Source organism: Mixophyes fleayi, chromosome 4 (genome assembly GCF_038048845.1).
Source record: "Mixophyes fleayi isolate aMixFle1 chromosome 4, aMixFle1.hap1, whole genome shotgun sequence".
Classification (NCBI taxonomy): Eukaryota; Metazoa; Chordata; class Amphibia; order Anura; family Limnodynastidae; genus Mixophyes; species Mixophyes fleayi.
In genome coordinates this window covers 12,686,407-12,703,056 of record NC_134405.1, presented here as the reverse complement: position 1 = coordinate 12,703,056, position 16,650 = coordinate 12,686,407, and the positions used below count along the sequence as shown (strand labels likewise).

At 41.4% G+C, this 16,650-nt stretch overlaps 1 protein-coding gene and 1 pseudogene across 1 annotated transcript; both read left to right on the top strand.

Annotated features, from left to right (window-relative positions):
* Positions 1 to 1,008: 1,008 nt before the first annotated feature.
* LOC142150410 (olfactory receptor 5P56-like) lies at positions 1,009 to 1,981 on the top strand (annotated as a pseudogene).
* Positions 1,982 to 15,742: 13,761 nt separating this feature from the next.
* Positions 15,743 to 16,546, top strand: LOC142150409 (olfactory receptor 5P60-like). Its single transcript, XM_075205605.1, has one exon. It carries the CDS (start codon positions 15,743 to 15,745, stop codon positions 16,544 to 16,546), a length of 804 nt encoding a protein of 267 aa, XP_075061706.1.
* Positions 16,547 to 16,650: the final 104 nt, after the last annotated feature.

The following is a 16,650-nucleotide window of genomic DNA, read 5'->3' as shown; positions in this document are numbered from 1 at the left end:
GTTTTGTTGCATTTATGGACAACAACCGAAACCTGGGACACGACCACTAGGATGGATTACAGTTCATAAAACCAATCTAAGGCTCTTCAGAACCATATGGTTAGTTACTGTCCTTCTCCTTCTTCTTTTCCTATTTTAACTATGTTAATAATAAAATGTGATGGAGAATTTAATGCTTTCTTCCAAAAAATAATTTAATTTGTGAATATGTAACTTTACAATGGTGAAAATCTGCAAATTACTAGATGACAAAAGTTAATAAAAGCTTTGCAAAATACACATTAAACATCAGCAAAATGTAACAAGGACTTGTTCACTTTTTTTTTATGCTATTACACATTCAGAAATGCTTCAAAACTACTTTAAAATCCAGTTAAATATAAGTAATTTGCACCATTTCCAGGGGTATATTTAGTAAACTGCAGGTTTGAAAAATTGGAGAGGTTGCCTATAGCGACCAATCACAATGTAGCTGTCATTTTGTAGAATCCGCAGTTGTACTAAATAAATGATAACTAGAATCTGATTGGTTGCTATAGGCAACATCTCCACTTTTTAAACTTGCAGTTTAGTAAATATAAACCTACGAATTAACATGGCACATTATACAGATATAATACAGGGGTATGATGGCTATATAAATAAATGTTAATAACAGTAATAATAATATTAGTATTATACAGACAAAGCATCTTTTCCGCCCCCCCAAAAAATCTTTTTTCACTTACCTATTTAACACAGTAGAACAGCTAAGCAAATTGTTATAAGGATAATTGGACTAATATTCATCATTTTGGGAACTCTATTTCTCCCTCTGTTGGTAATTATGAAACATATATGTGGATACATAGCTTTAAAACATAAGCCAATGTTTGTGATCTTATTGTGATGTCAACTTAGCTGAAATTACAATATTATTAAGATTATTAATAACCTAACAAATTCAACATTCAAATTGTATTATTGGCAGTAGTAGACAATATTGTTTACTTACATTTATCTTATCAGATGACATTAATGCTGAACCAAACAGCAATCAAATATTTCTTTCTTCATGGGTTCCTGGATCTTCATAGCTCAAGGATTCCACTCTTCATGTTCCTCCTCATTATCTATGGAGCCACCTTAGCTGGTAATCTTCTAATCATCATATTGGTTTCTTCCAATAGTCAACTTCATTCCCCCATGTACTTATTTCTCAGTCATCTGTCCATATGTGATGTGGCTTTAACCACAAGCATTGCTCCAATCATGCTTCATGTAATACTGAGTAGTGGTGGCACCATTTCTGTTTCCAGCTGTATCATTCAGTTTCATAACTTTGCTGTAGCTTCAATTACAGAATGTCTTCTCTTTCACTGTGATGTCTTATGACAGATATTTGGCCATCTGTAAACCTTTGCATTATTCTACCACAATGAATTCCTCATTGTGTTTCCATCTAGTTGGGTGGTGTTGGGCATTAGGCTTCATGATAGCACTTATCATTGTCATCCTGATGTCTAACCTTTATTTCTGTGGACCCAATGTTATTGACCACTTTTTCTGTGATTTTGCTCCTATTGTTAAGCTTTCATGCTCTGATACATCCATTTTGGAAATGGCAGTATTTAGTATTGCTGCTACTGAAACTGTTGTAGAAACACTGTTCATCATATCAACCTATGTCTGCATTGCAATTTCTATACGTAAAATATCATCTGATAGCGGAAGACAGAAAGCCTTCTCCACCTGTAGCTCCCACCTTGCTGTGGTGTGTACGTATTATGGAACTCTAATTACTGTTTATGTATCTTCATCCAGAGGACAATCATCCAGCATTAAAAAGATATTATCTCTACTGTATACAGTGGTTACTCCATTATTTAATCCAGTTATCTACAGCCTGAAGAACCAAGAAATGAGGACTACTCTGAAGAAGAAAATGGACGAACACGTTAAGGGAATCAAAAATCTACTTGTACATGGGTTTATAATATAGACACTGGGCATTTATCAATAAGCATATCTGGTACAAAGTACAATGTTGCAGTCCTAAAATGAGGTGGACTGAGCAGATAATTAAACAGGTTCTTGATTTCTTGAGTGGGGTTCTCTCTGTTTGGTTAACAAAGTGGTTTTGTTTATATGAAGTACTCTTAATATATTTTATATTAAAACAAAGTACCCCCCCCTAAGAGCAAGTTTATACCAAACCCCTCATTGTAAAAACAGTTTTGCATATGTTTTTTTATTTTTTTACCATGTAAATGATGGTAGTGTGACTTCTATTTAACAAACAGTATTCCTTGATTCTGCCTGATGTGCCCCTTGAGGTACATACATGCACCACAGGGTGAGAACCTATGTTCTAGAGAGTCGATTTGAAAATTGTGTATTTTCTACCTGCTCTTGTATTTTTTTCTTCTATTATTAAATATAATACAGATTAAAGTGATAATATTTGTTCTTTTCATAGAGTGCGATAGAGAGAAAGAGAAAGAGATCGAGAGATGAATTATTATTAAGTGTATATATTATTATTATCTTTTATTTATAGGGCGCCACAAGATTTCCGCAGCTCCGTACAGAATACAAACAGTTGACCATACAGGGTAAAACAGTACAGAACAATTAACGGGTAAAACCAAGGGGTAAATATATCAATCAGTTTCTAGCTATCATTTATTTAGTACATGCTACAAAATGATAGCTAGAATGTGATTGGTTGCTATAGGCAACATCTCCACTTTTCAAACCCACCGGAAAATCACAGCTGGATACATTTTCCCCCAAGAATCCAATAGCTCCATTCATAGCTAGTACTGTACAGTGAAACTGGAGGAAAATAAATGGTATAGAGACAGAAGGTAAGCGAGCCCTACTCATTATAGCTTAAATACTAAAGGGAGCGAAAACAGACTGCAGGCACAAGGGAGAGTCAGCTGAGTGGATCAAGTGCAAGAGAAGTAAGTACATGGAGAGGATAAGAGGGATGTGAGGAGATCAAGCATGGAGATGGTTAGGTGGACGGCTGGTAGGCTTTGAGGAACAGAGAAGTTTTAAGTTCCCGTTTGAAGGTGCACATATTAGGGGACAGTCGGATAGAGCATGGGAGGTCATTCCAGTGGAGGGGGACAGCCCGGGAAAAATCTTTAATTCTGGTGTGGAATGAAGTGATCAGAGTGGAGGAGAGGAGACGGTCATTGGCAGACCGCAGGGAACGTGATGGAGTGTGAATAGAGAGGAGGTTGGATATATATGGCTCAGTGGAGTGGGAGAGGGCCTTGAAGGTGAGGAGTCTGAAAAGGATTCTGTAGTTGAAGGGGAGCCAGTATAAGGCAAAGCGGAGGGGTGGGGCAGGAGAAGTGCATGTTTTTGACACTATACATATAGTGACAAAAACACTGGATAGTGTTTTTGGGCAGATTTGTTTGTCCGAAGTTTCTGGTTTACATGTTTTAAAAACTCCAGGAATATGTGTGTCTGTGTTTAAATGGCTTGCTAAGGACTTTTGGACTTTGGTAATAACTGGTAAAGGGTTCCTGGGGCTATGGATGGAGAGTGAGAGCGGACTCCATTCATTAAGCCCATTTTGGGTCTTTTTGGCCTCCGGCCTAAAGATAGGCTGATTAGCACTTGCACCTGTGGAAGGGTGATAAAAAGCAATTAGACTAGACATCCTCTCTGCTCTGCCTGTGGGGAGGGACTGCAAAGGCTCTGTAAGAGAAAGCCTGAAAATTTTTCAGTGTAAATGATATATCTGGAACTTCTAATGTTTTCTTTTGTTGTTTGACAGTCAGGAATGACTTGTGTTTATTTTAAAGTTTGTGTTTAATTTTTGCTGCTTAATAAAACTGGCTGCAGCCAGTTGTACCAAAACCTTGGACTTGTGTGATTTCATAGCTGGTGTACACTTCCATCTGCCCAAGGAGATGGCACCTGTTCTCCTAAGCCAGCTAAACTATATATATCTATATATATATATATATATATATATATATATATATATATGTGTATATATATATATATATAAAAAAGAAAAAGTTTGTTTGTTGACGAATATTTTCGACACCCCTGCACCGATTGGGATGAAACCAACGCATGGTGGTCCAGTTGGATCCTGGCCAGGTTTTATGGGGCTTAGGGTCCCGGTTGGACCTCCTGTTGGTGTAGGCTTGGCAGAACTTTAACCCGAGGAGCCTATTCTTAGCCTTCCATTGGATGAGTTTTGACCAAAACTTCACAGACTGGTAAAATTGGATGGCAGAAGACATATTAGGGGGCTGTGGTCAAAGTTGGAACTCCCATAGATTTATGCTGGCAAAAAATTTGAACTGGGGAGCCTGTTCTGGGTCTTCCATCACATGGACTTTTTGTCCAAATCCATCCAGTGGAAGGCTCAGAACAGGCTCCCTGGGTCAAAGTTCTGCCCAACGTACACCAACTGGAGGTCTGACTGGAGCCTAAATACTCCTAAAACCTGGCCAGGATCAACCTGGTCCACTTCACGTTAGTTTAATTTCAATTGGTGCAGGGGTGTTGAAGATATTCATCAACAAACAAACTTCTTTTGTATAGATATACTGTGGAAGTTATCCAAATCCAGCCAGTGAAAGGCCCAGAACAGTCTCCCGAGTCAAAGTTCTGGCCAGCATACATGTGCAATGGCTGGTCTGACCGGGACTTCAACCCCCTAGATTGTCTTCTGGGATCCAATGTTACCAGTCTGTGATGTTTTTGTCCAAATCCATCCAGTGGAAGGCTCAGAACAGGCCCTCTGAATCAAAGTTCTGCCCAGCATACACCAAAGGGAGATCCAACCAGGACCTTAACCCCCTCAAAACCTGGCTAGGATCCAACTGGACCACTTTGCATTGGTTTCATACCAATCGGTGCATGGGTGTTAAAGAAAATCGCCTACAAACAAAAAAACAAACAAACAAACGTCTTCTTATATATATATATATATATATATATATATATATATATATATACATATATATATATATATATATATATATATATACATATATATTTATACTCTGGTAACATTGGATACTTCACTTTTATATATATATATATATATATATATATATATATACCAGCTGAAGTATCCGATGTTGTCCATGTTTACATCTTCAAGTTATTAAGATAACAATGAGTAAAATGTACCTGTGAACATTTTAAAAATAGTCAGCACCTTAGAAACTCTTCCAAAGCGCCCATTAGGTGGCTGCCCCGTGTCGTTTTTGGACCCTAACTCCCTTAAAAGCTGTCCGGGATCCAACTGGACCACCTTGCGCTGATTTCATCTCAATTGGTGCAGGAGTGTCAAAGATATTCACCAACAAACAAAGCAACAAACTACTTATTTTATATATATATATATAGATATTTTCCAAATCCATTCAGTGGAAGGGGAAGAACAGGCCCCCCCCAGTCAAAGTCCTGGCTAGGTGTGGTGAAACGAGGTATTAATATCACCTCAACCAGTCTGCACCTTGTTTCTTACAAACTGTGGTCTATAAAAACATATACTTTTTCTAGCACTCTGGTTCCCCATATTTGTCAGTCATATTTAAACTTGTAAGTATTCTATTTGCAAGTAGTTAAAATGTCGGCTAGCATGGATTTCTTATCTTGCAAATAAGTCCATTGTCTCAGCCTTGGCAAAATGATAATTGTCCACCAGAATGTACATCACTTCAGGGTGTTTCTTGTTTTTGTTTAGCTGTGTGTCTGGGTGTGCTAGCATAGGGAAAAGTTCAAAAGTTAGATGACTACATTATATATTTAAATGTAATGACTCTAGATTGTAACCTTACTTGTTTAAACAACTTCTGCTGTATAGCCACAGAACAATACCTGTCCTTAATTGTATCAAGAGCAAATCATCTGCTATCTGTGAAAAGGTAAACACAGAAAAGGACCAATCAGGCAGGTCCTGGAACTCCAAGGAAGGTAATTTCTGCCTTTAAATACCAACTCTAGAGAACAGCAAACTGGCACTCATTACCCAGTGATAGCTGAAGTCAGGCTGGTGTTGAGGCCTCGGTCGTTGCCCTGACAGGAAAGGGACAATCGGTCCCTGGAGTACTGCCTTTGCCCTGAACTACCTCTCCAGGTCTTGAGGAGCTGTGCATACGCCGAAAGCGAAGTGACTCAGGATCACTGCCTTGTTGGTAGCCTCAAAGGTGAGAGGTGGAGAAGCTTGAATGGATAGACAGCAGTCCCCAAGAGTGGCTAGGATACTGGTAAGGTGTTTCCATTATACGCTGTACGTTGTCTGTACCAGACTATAGTGTTATTTGTTGCATCCTGATCCTATGGATAAGGCTTGGCAAAACAAGAAACCATGCACCTCTGTGACAAGGCCTCTTCCACTATCAAACCAAATTTTCACTTCACTCATCTCTAAGAAGCTTCAATCAGGTTTAAAAAATCTCTGAAACTTTTTCCCTCTCTAAAATAATAATGTATAATAATGAAATAAATCACAAAAGTTTATTCTAAGATGGCAAGCTTGAGAATTGTATTGGAACAGACTCAAGTTATTGCAAATCTACAAAGAGCTGGTTCAATATCCCAAAGGTGCATGGTCTGTTTCCCCTATCAATCTTCCTTTAATCCCCACACACAGGCACTTGGAAGTCTTATAGGAGCCTGCTATAGTATTTTATGTGAGGCTTCTTGACTGTTTAACAGGTTACTTTGTTCGTGTTTGATTAGTTTTACATTTTGTTTCAATTTGCTAAGGCTGAAGATTGCAAGAAGTTTTGTTGCATTGATGATCAAACACCAAAGCCATTTACCAGACCACCTTCATAAGATGAATTGCAGTTCAAAAGAACATTCTATGGATCTTCAGGATCTTCAGAATAATATGGTTAGTTTCTCTGCATACAGTGTTCTTACTGCTCTCCCAACAAAATATCTGTGAATATGTAAATTTACATTCAACATAATTCAACAATTTTACACTGAAAAAAGCAATGTACATTTACTAGATGATTTTTTTAACAAAATACAATTAAACATCATATGAAATATCAATAACATATTGATAGAATATGTATTTTAAGGACTCGTTCACACTTTTATTTTACACATTCACAGCTTAACAAATGCTTCAAAACCATATTAAAATAAGCGATAGGTACAATTCCTACTGTATAAAACTTTTAAACTTCTGATGACCTATTTCTCATGTGATAACTGGATTGCATTGGCAAAGGTGCAACACAGGTTTCACCCATTTTTATCCCTTTTCCAGCACATATGTGGGAACGAGCTCTTATACGTAAGTAAAATGCAAGCAAAAGAAAGGCAAAATTCATAGTGATTTATAGGGAAGAGGAATAGAGACTTTGTAATCAGTCACAGCAGTCACTGCCACAGTGCAGCTTGTAGTCTACATTCTGTACCCCACAAACACACACAAAGTGAGGGATTCCGTCAAAAGCAAAATAACCTACCAGTAAATAATTAGACTGTGGGAGATAACTGGAGCACCTGGAGGAAACCTACAATAACACAGGGAGAACATACAGAACTCCATACAGAAGGTGACCTGGTTATATTTAAAGCCAAGGACCGAGATGTGTGGGACAGCAAAGTGCTGCTGTGGTGACATCACATTATAGTGGACCGTGCTATTCCATACATGGAGACGTGGATCTATAGATGATTCCAGTCAATACCATGTAGGCTGGGAGCAGGGAGCTAAGTTTCCAGTATTAGTGAAGTAATGTGGGTATTATTCAGTACATATGTGTAGATAGTGTATAAGACAACAGTGTTTCCATTATAATCCCCAGCATAGGGGTTTACCAGTGTCCAGGATTCTCCAGCTCAGCCAGACACAATAAGTAAGATATAAAGAAAAAAACGTGACTGTCAAGATGAGAGCATAAATCTGAGATGCTGAAATAGAATATTGAATGTCAGGGCCCAAATACACCTTTGCATGAATACCTAAATTAACCTGATCTTCAACTCAGATAAATGTGTTACCAAATGAGCCCAGGAGGATGTAATTGAGTTAGGTAAACCCTTTGTGCAGAGACCAGCTTAAGATATGCAGATCACAGATATCCATTGTATTTGATCATGTATATCTCTAGCTAATTGACTTCCTTTCAATAGGTAGTGTAAACACACACTAACCCCTGGGTGTAAATTGGAGAACCATATGCCTAGGTGAGATCCTTGTAGACAAAGATAGCGTTTGAAGACTGCCTATAAAGATATATGGAAATATGGGTTTCAAAGGAAAATGTCTACATCGTTCACATTTTGGGAAATCTGGATGCCACTCTGTACTGAGGGGCAAAAACCACACAAGGGTCTTGAAACATAAATACCAACTACACAGGAAACAGCCATAGGCACAGGTATTTCATGATGAGATTGGATATTGTTGTAATCTCATTATATTTGGAATTTAAATGTGCGGGAAATTGTTATTGGTTTATTGAAGGGAAAGTTATGTCTCTGGGAGGTATCTGAGTAAAGCTAAGACCGGTCAAAATTTAGGAATAGTTTGAACAAACCTGAGGTGACACCCAGGGGACATTTCCTCCCCCACATTAGCATTCACACTGCCCCTGTGAATGCCGTCCCATTTGAGTTTGCTTAAAAATCTGTGTTCTGAAGGAAAAAACTGTCAGACTTTTAGGGAAATCAAGTTACATTGATCAGCTGTCCATCTTCTTAGCCAATTCCCATTGGCCAGAATGCAATTCATGTAAGTGCAAATCTGAATGTAATCCTTTTTATTTTAAACTGTTTTTGCTTGTTGTGTCAAATTTATCAATTGTTATTCATTATTTTTGTTCTCTGTTAGCCCTGTACCTTTTGTATATTAAATCTATAATTTAATAAGTTGCGTCTTTGATACTCTAAAGAATCCATTGCCTGTGTAGAAGAGAGATTGCTCGACCAGGTTAACCCTTGGAATGCCAGTGTGTGATTTGTTGATACATTTGATTAACAAGCTGTGTGTGCTTGTATTTACATTTGTGTAACAGTCTGGAGGTGTGTATTGGGGTCCTATTGTCCGTACCCAATAGGTGGTGGCTGAACCTAAAGTGTCTGGGGGGTGTGAGAGCACTGTGTTGGGGGCGATTCCGTAGGTCTAGAACCTCTGTGATAGGTGAGAGAGACTGCGGGCTGAAATCGTGTGTGACCTCATACAGCAAACACCCCAAAGTCACGGCAGCTGGGAGCGTATTCGTGACAAATTGGTGGCATAGCGGTGGGATGATTTAATTTCTTAGAGTATTAAGTGCATGGTTTAAGCAATTAACCCTTGCACTTATAAAGTGATTGTAACCTTGCGAGGAATACAATAGTTTTACAAGGACAAAGCTCAGGGCTATAATTTTTGAAGACATACGTGCAAAGCAGTTCCCTCCCCTTCTCTCTTGTTTTTCTTTTCTATCTTTTATTTTGCAAAGTAACTGCAAGGATGGCAGCTGCTTACAAGAAAAAAGCAAAAGAAGTTTTAATTGCCCTGTGTGAGCAGCGAGGTCTCGACTGGATAGATAAAACTAAAAAGGAGCTGGTTTGCGCATTATTATAGAATGATGCAAAGAAGCCATGTGATATGGAACCTGAGCTGGGGACCAAGACAGAACCAGAGGATCAAGGTGTGGATATTGTCACTGAACCAGAGGATCCAAGTGGGTACATTATCATAGATCTAAAGGATCCACTTAACATGATGAGTATGGCAGAGCTAATTGAAGAAGGTCAGCTGCGAGGTTTCTCCTGCCACAACAAGACACGCGGGGAGATCATTGAACACCTCCTCTGGGAGCAGGACAGCCCAATCCATCCTTTTAGCGAGTATCGCATAATGGTTCTTATTCCGCGCTACAAGATGAGTCTTGTGGAATACCTGGACTGCCTAGAGGAGTGTTTTGAGTATGCTCAAGAAGAGGTATATTTCTGGGGTGGGCTTCATACCCCATTCTGGCAAGATCAGTGTCGCCGTGTGACTGATGAAAGGCAGTGCCTGCTGCAGCTTCTTTCACAAGCGGGAGCATCAATCGCCCCATTTACTCTGCTGGGGGAAGCTGATGATGCTAGCAGCATACTACCAGATGCTGCACAGAATTTGCTACAGGAGGAGGCTGATTTTAAAGAGGACATAATTGTTGAGAAGACTATTTCTGTGGGAGAAATGGAAGTGCCTGAAAATATTCCCACAAATGTTTTAGTAGTTACTTATCTTGGACGGTTAAATTCTCAGTATGTTCCCGCAAATGTTGTTCCTACTATTTCTAATTCTGTTACACCGTGTGACTCAGCCGTGTTACTCTGCACGTCTACTGCAAGGTTTCAAAGGAAACTTCTTGTGGAATTTATCCAGCAGGTAGGGAGCATGGATGTCGGAGGCACGAACCCAAGAGCGCTCTTCGGGGCCGAAGCCCTTCCAATCAACGAGGTATTTCAAACCGCCTTTACAATTTTTCGAGTCCAAGATTTGTTTGAGTTCGAACTCCTCCTCTTGATGGACTCCAGGAGTGGTGGAAGGAGCTACCGAAGTAAATTGATTAATCTTCAGAGGTTTTAATAAAGACACATGGAAAGAGTTAACAATGCGAAGAGATGCTGGTAATCGTAATTTAAAGCAAACTGGGTTAATAACTTCAGAGATGCTGTATGGGCCAATAAATCGCAGAGCCAATTTCATGCAGGGGACTCTGAGGCATATATTTTTGGTGGAGAGCCACACTCTATCACCGACCTTGAAGATGGGGAAAAAAAAATCTACGTTTTTTTATCCGCGGCCAGTTTGTAGCGTGTAGAAGTTTTCTTAAGGCAAGACCTTACTTGTCTCCAAATGGTGAGGAATTTGTTATATAGAGAATTGGCTGCAGGCAACTGGGTGGGTGGGAGGGACTCAAATTCAGAAAGGGACGGATGATGTCCATAGACCACTAAGAAAGGAGATTTAGAAGAGGACTCGTGGAAGGCATTATTGTGGGCAAACTCCGCCCACGGTAGAAGATCAACCCAGTTGTCCTGGTTGGCAGAAGAGAACATCCTGAGGTAAGTGTCCAGATCCTGGTTCACCCTTTCGGTCTGTCCATTCGATTGAGGATGATATCCAGATGATAAACTCAATTTGATACCCAATAATTTGCAGAGGGATCTCCAAAATTTTGAAACGAATTGGACACCTCGATCGGAAACTATGTTGAGCGGACAACCATGTAGGCAGAATATCTCCTTGACAAAGTGGACCACCAGGACTGGAGAGGATGGAAGACCCGGAAGTGCCGTGAAATGGGACATTTTAGAAAATCGATCCACTACCACCCATATGACAGTACAATTTTTACTAGGTGGGAGATCGGTAATAAAATCCATGCTTATATGGGTCCATGGTTCACAAGGTATGGGCAATGGAAGTAGTAAGCCTGCAGGGGACTGATGTGTGGATTTGTTCTGAGAACAAACATTACAGGAGGAGACGAAGTACTTAATGTCCGTATGAAGACTGGGCCACCAATAGTTCCTGGAGATTAATTCAATGGTTTTGCGGGAACCGGTATGTCCAGCGAAGACGGTGGAGTGATAATGTTTCAGCAGCTTGTGGCGAAGACTAGGAGAGACAAAACTTTTCCCAGGTGGAGGTTTAGAGGATTTGAGTTGAGTTGCGAAGACTAGGCATTTAGGGTCTAGAATGGGATGAACAGAATCCTCCTCTGTGCCTTCATGAGTGGGAAATGCACGAGAAAGAGCATCAGCTCTTTTATTCCTAATGCCAGGTTTAAAAGTAATGCGAAGTTCGAAGCGAGAAAAGAATAATGACCAGCGTGCTTGTCTGGGATTCAAGCACTGAGCGGTTTGGAGGTAGAGTAAGTTTTTGTGGTTTGTGAAGATAGTCACTGGATGCAGTGCTGCCTCGAGAAGATATCGCCATTCAGCTAGTGCTGCTTTGATTGCCAACAACTCTTTATCTCCTATGGTGTAATTCTTCTCAGCCGGGAGAAATTTTCTAGAGAAAAAGGCACACGGATGGAATTGGGCCAGAGGAGATTTCTGTGAGAGAACAGCCCCGATGCCCACATTGGAGGCGTCGATCTCTAGAAAGAACGGAGAGGAGACATCCGGTTGTTGGAGAATAGGTGCAGAGACAAAAGCTTGTTTCAAGAAGTCAAAGGTATCGACAGGAGCTGAAGACCACGATTAAGGGTTGGAACCCTTTCGATTTAGAGCCACAATAGGTGCCACGATGGTAGAGTAGCACTGGATGAAGCACCTATAGTAGTTGGCGAATCCAAGGATTCGCTGAATAGGTTTCAGCCCAAGGGGAAGAGGCCATTCTAAAATTGCTTTGACTTTGTTTGGGTCCATTTGTAGCCCGGATCCGGATACGATGTAACCCAGGAATGGCATTTGAGGGAGCTCGAAGACACACTTCTCCAGTTTACAAAAGAGTTGATGGTGTCATAATCTGGAAAGATCCTCCTTACATGCCTACGTTGCGAGGTGATGTCAGGAGAGAACACCAAGATATCATCTAGATAAACCACGACATAGAGGTATAGTAGATCTCTAAATATTTCATTGATAAAACTCTGAAAGACGGCGGGGGCGTTGCACAGACCAAAGGGCATTACCAGATATTCGTAATGCCCATCGCGGGTATTAAAAGCCGTCTTCCATTCGTCTCCTGCTCTAATCCTGATGAGATTATATGCTCCCTGCAGATCTAGTTTGATGAAGATCCTCGCTCCTTTGATACGATCAAACAGTTCGGTGATAAGCGGAATGGGGTATCGGTTTTTGATCGTAATGGCATTTAAACCACGGTAATCGATGCAAGGTCTTAACGATCCATCTTTTTTTTAACAAAGAAAAGCCCCGCTCCCGCCGGTGATGAGGAGGGTCTGATAAAGCCTCGGGATAGGTTTTCTTTAACATATTCTGACATGGAAGAGGTCTCGGGTATGGAGAGGGGGTACACTCGGCCCCGAGGAGGTATTTTACCCGGCTGCAGTTCGATAGGACAGTCTCATGAGCGATGGGGTGCCAGATGCTCCGAGCGAACTTTATCAAATACGTCTAAAAGGGAGTGATATTGTTTGGGCAGAACGGAGACCTTGGTATTGGAGGAAGTGGAAATGGAGCCAAGGGGTTGGACTTGAGTCAAACATTTCAGGAGACAAGTAAGACCCCAGGACAGAATCTGCGAGGTAGACCAGTGAAGTTGAGTAGAGTGCTGCTGGAGCCATGGTAGACCTAGAATGACGGGGGTAGTAGTAGCTGGTAGCACGTGGAAGGTAATCACTTCACGATGTAAGGCTCCTATTTGGAGGACGATGGGTTCAGTCCGGGTTTTCACTGTACCATTGGCTATACGGGAGCCGTCGATGGCCGTAATAGAGACAGGAATTTCCAGCGGTACAGTTGGTATAGAAACCTGCGAAATTAAAGAGAAAGAGATAAAATTTCCGGCTGCTCCAGAGTCCAACATAGCAGAAGTGTGAACGGGACCACGCGGACCGTGAAGGGTAATAGGAAAGGAGCAGACATTAGAAATTCCAAATGAGGGAGAGGTTTTAGAAAGCCCTAATCTGACCTCTCCGGAGCAGGTTAGGGTCTGGCATTTCCTGACCTCTTGGGACAGACATTCAATAGATGATCCGGATCCGCACAATAAAGGCACAACTTATTCCTTAGTCTTCTGTCACGTTCCTCTGGAGTTAATTGAGAGCGCCCAATTTGCATGGGTTTCTCCATTGTCACCGGATGAGTGAAGCGAGGCGCGAGTCTGGTGGAACTGCACCGGGAGGAGTCCTTCTCTGAAGATCGTTCGCGGAAATGTAGATTCACGCGATTGCATAGCGAGATCATGGCATCTAAAGTAGTGGGGAGTTCTTGGGAAGCTAAAGCGTCCTTGATCTTGTCAGATAGGTCCTGTCAGAACGTTGCTACCAACGCATCGTTGTTCCAACGTAATTCTGATGACAACGTTTGAAACTGAATAACATACTGAGCCACGGAGTGGGAACCTTGACGCAGGCGGAGAATGCTAGACGCTGCTGAGGTCACCCTTCCTGGTTCGTCAAAAATCCTGCGAAAAGCGGCAATGAAGGCAGCACTGTCGGCCAGGATTGGGTCATCAAGTTCCCAGAGAGGTGAGGCCCAGGCTAAGGCTTGACCAGAAAGTAAGGATATTAGGTATGCCACCTTAGAGCGCTGGGTTGGGAAATTCTGTGGTTTGAGTTCAAATTGTATTGAACACTGGTTCAAGAAACCACGGCAGGTTGCAGGATCTCCATCGAATTTAGAAGGAGTTGGAATCCGAAGAGTCGAATTGTAAGCAGCTGCAGGAGCAGGTGCCGGCGGATTAGCCGCTTGAACCGGTGGAGTTGCTTGCAGTGAGTCAAAGCGGGCCGCCAGACTTTGGAAGCCCTGTAATAGCTGTCATTGGATCACATCTTGTTGCTCTACTCGGTTGAGCAAGTGCTAAAGAATGTCCTTAGCAGATGGTTCCACGTTAGATTCCGTCATGTTAATGACAATGTTTTAGGGCCTGTTCTTACTGTCACGGTTCTTACGAGGAGACTCGGCAGATGTAGCGAAACCAAGAGATTCTAACAGTTTGGCACTACTCCAACAGGGCGCGGAGTATAACGAGGAGACGGTGTTCACCAGGAACCGCCGCAAAGCGGTATGGGCTTAGCTGTGTCTACCTCGCAGGTCGTGGTCCCTACTAGAGCACTGTACGAAAGTCCCTGGGAAGACTACAGGCAGTAGTACCGTAGGAAGGATGATCAATACAATAAGTAATGGCAATGAAGATGATGCAGATCGGTGTAACTCTGTAAACCACTATGTGGTGTAAAGTTCAGGAGAATGAGCGTCAGCTCTGAAGACAAATGTAGAGGAGATGTCTGGAGATGAGCGTCAGCTCTGCAGGCCACTATGTGGCGGAGAGTTCCGTAGAGTGAGCGTCAGCTCTGCAGGCCACTATGTGGCGGAGAGTTTGGTAGAGTGAGCGTCAGCTCTGCAGACCACTATGTGGTAAAAGTTCAGGAGAATGAGCGTCAGCTCTGAAGACAAATGTAGTGGAGATGTCCGAAGATGAGCGTCAGCTCTGCAGTCCAGAATGGAGGTAAATAACTGGAAAGTAACCGGAAGCCACTTCAATCACCAGGAGGTAACACGAAGAACAGGCACTGAAGATAGAGAGGAGGTGCCTTTTAAACTTGCCGCCAGGGAGAAGGACCAATCAGCAGAGAGCAGGGGAATTAGCATAATCGCCGAGTCTGCGCTTGCGCAGACCCGAATCCAAGATGGCGGCGCCCAGCGGGAAGCGGAGCGCCGATGAGAGGTGAGTCTGCCGGGTGTCAGGTGCGCTGCCTGAACACCCGGCGCGTGATAATACAATTCTCAGAAACACAGTGCAATGTCTGTGGGAGGATGTCGATGTCAACCAGCTGATGTGAAGGTTGTCTCTTTCTAAGTCTTTTCATAACGTTGAAGATTCAAAATTCAAATTGTGTTGTTGAGAGAGAAGATTGTGTTGATGTTTTACATTTGTCCCATCAGATAACCTTAAGGCTGAACCGAACAACAATCAAACAATTTTTTCTTCTTGGCTTCCTTGGTCTTGAAAGCTCAAGAATTCCACTCTTCATTGTCCTCCTTATGACCTATGTCCTCCTTATGACCTACCTTAGCTGGTAATCTCTTAATCATCATTTTGGTTTCTACCACTAGTAATCTTCATTCCCCCATGTACTTCTTTCTTAGTCATTTGTCATTATGTGATGTGACTTTCACCACAAGCGTTGCTCCAATCATGCTTCATGTAATACTAAATAGTGGTGGCACCATTTCAGATTTTGGCTGCATCATACAATTTTATGCCTGTAGTGTAACTTTACTTACAGAATGTCATCTTCTCACTGTGATGTCGTATGACAGATATTTGGCCATCTGTAAACCTTTGCATTATTCTACCACAATGAATTCCTCATTATGTTTCCATATAATTGGGTGGTGTTGGGCATTAGGCTTCATGATATCACTTATTTTTGTCATCCTGATGTCTAACCTATATTTCTGTGGACCCAATGTTATTGACCACTTTTTCTGCAATTTTTCTCCTCTTGTTGAACTTTCGTGCTCTGATACATCCATTTTGGAAATGGTAGTAATTAGTATTGCCACTCCTGAAACTGTTGTAGAAACACTGTTCATCATTTCAACTTATGTCTGCATTGCAATTGCTATACTGAAAATACCATCTGCCATTGGGAAACAGAAAGCCTTCTCCACCTGTAGCTCCCACCTTGCTGTGGTGTGTACGTATTATGGAACTCTGATTGCTGTCTATGTATGTCCATCCAGAGGACGATCATCTACCACTAAAAAGATTTTATCTCTACTATACACAGTGGTTACTCCATTATTTAATCCAATTATCTACAGCCTGAAGAACCAAGAGATGAAGGCTGCAATTAGAAAGAGGATGGACAAACATATTTTGGAAATCAGAAATGTACTTCACATGGGTTTACTACATAGAAATGCCTGAGGCTACCAGTATATTTATCTGGTATACAGTGCATTGATGTGTTAATATAATGAGATAAACTGAACAGGTCATTTTGGTTAGCTTGAAATCAGAGGTTCTTGAAT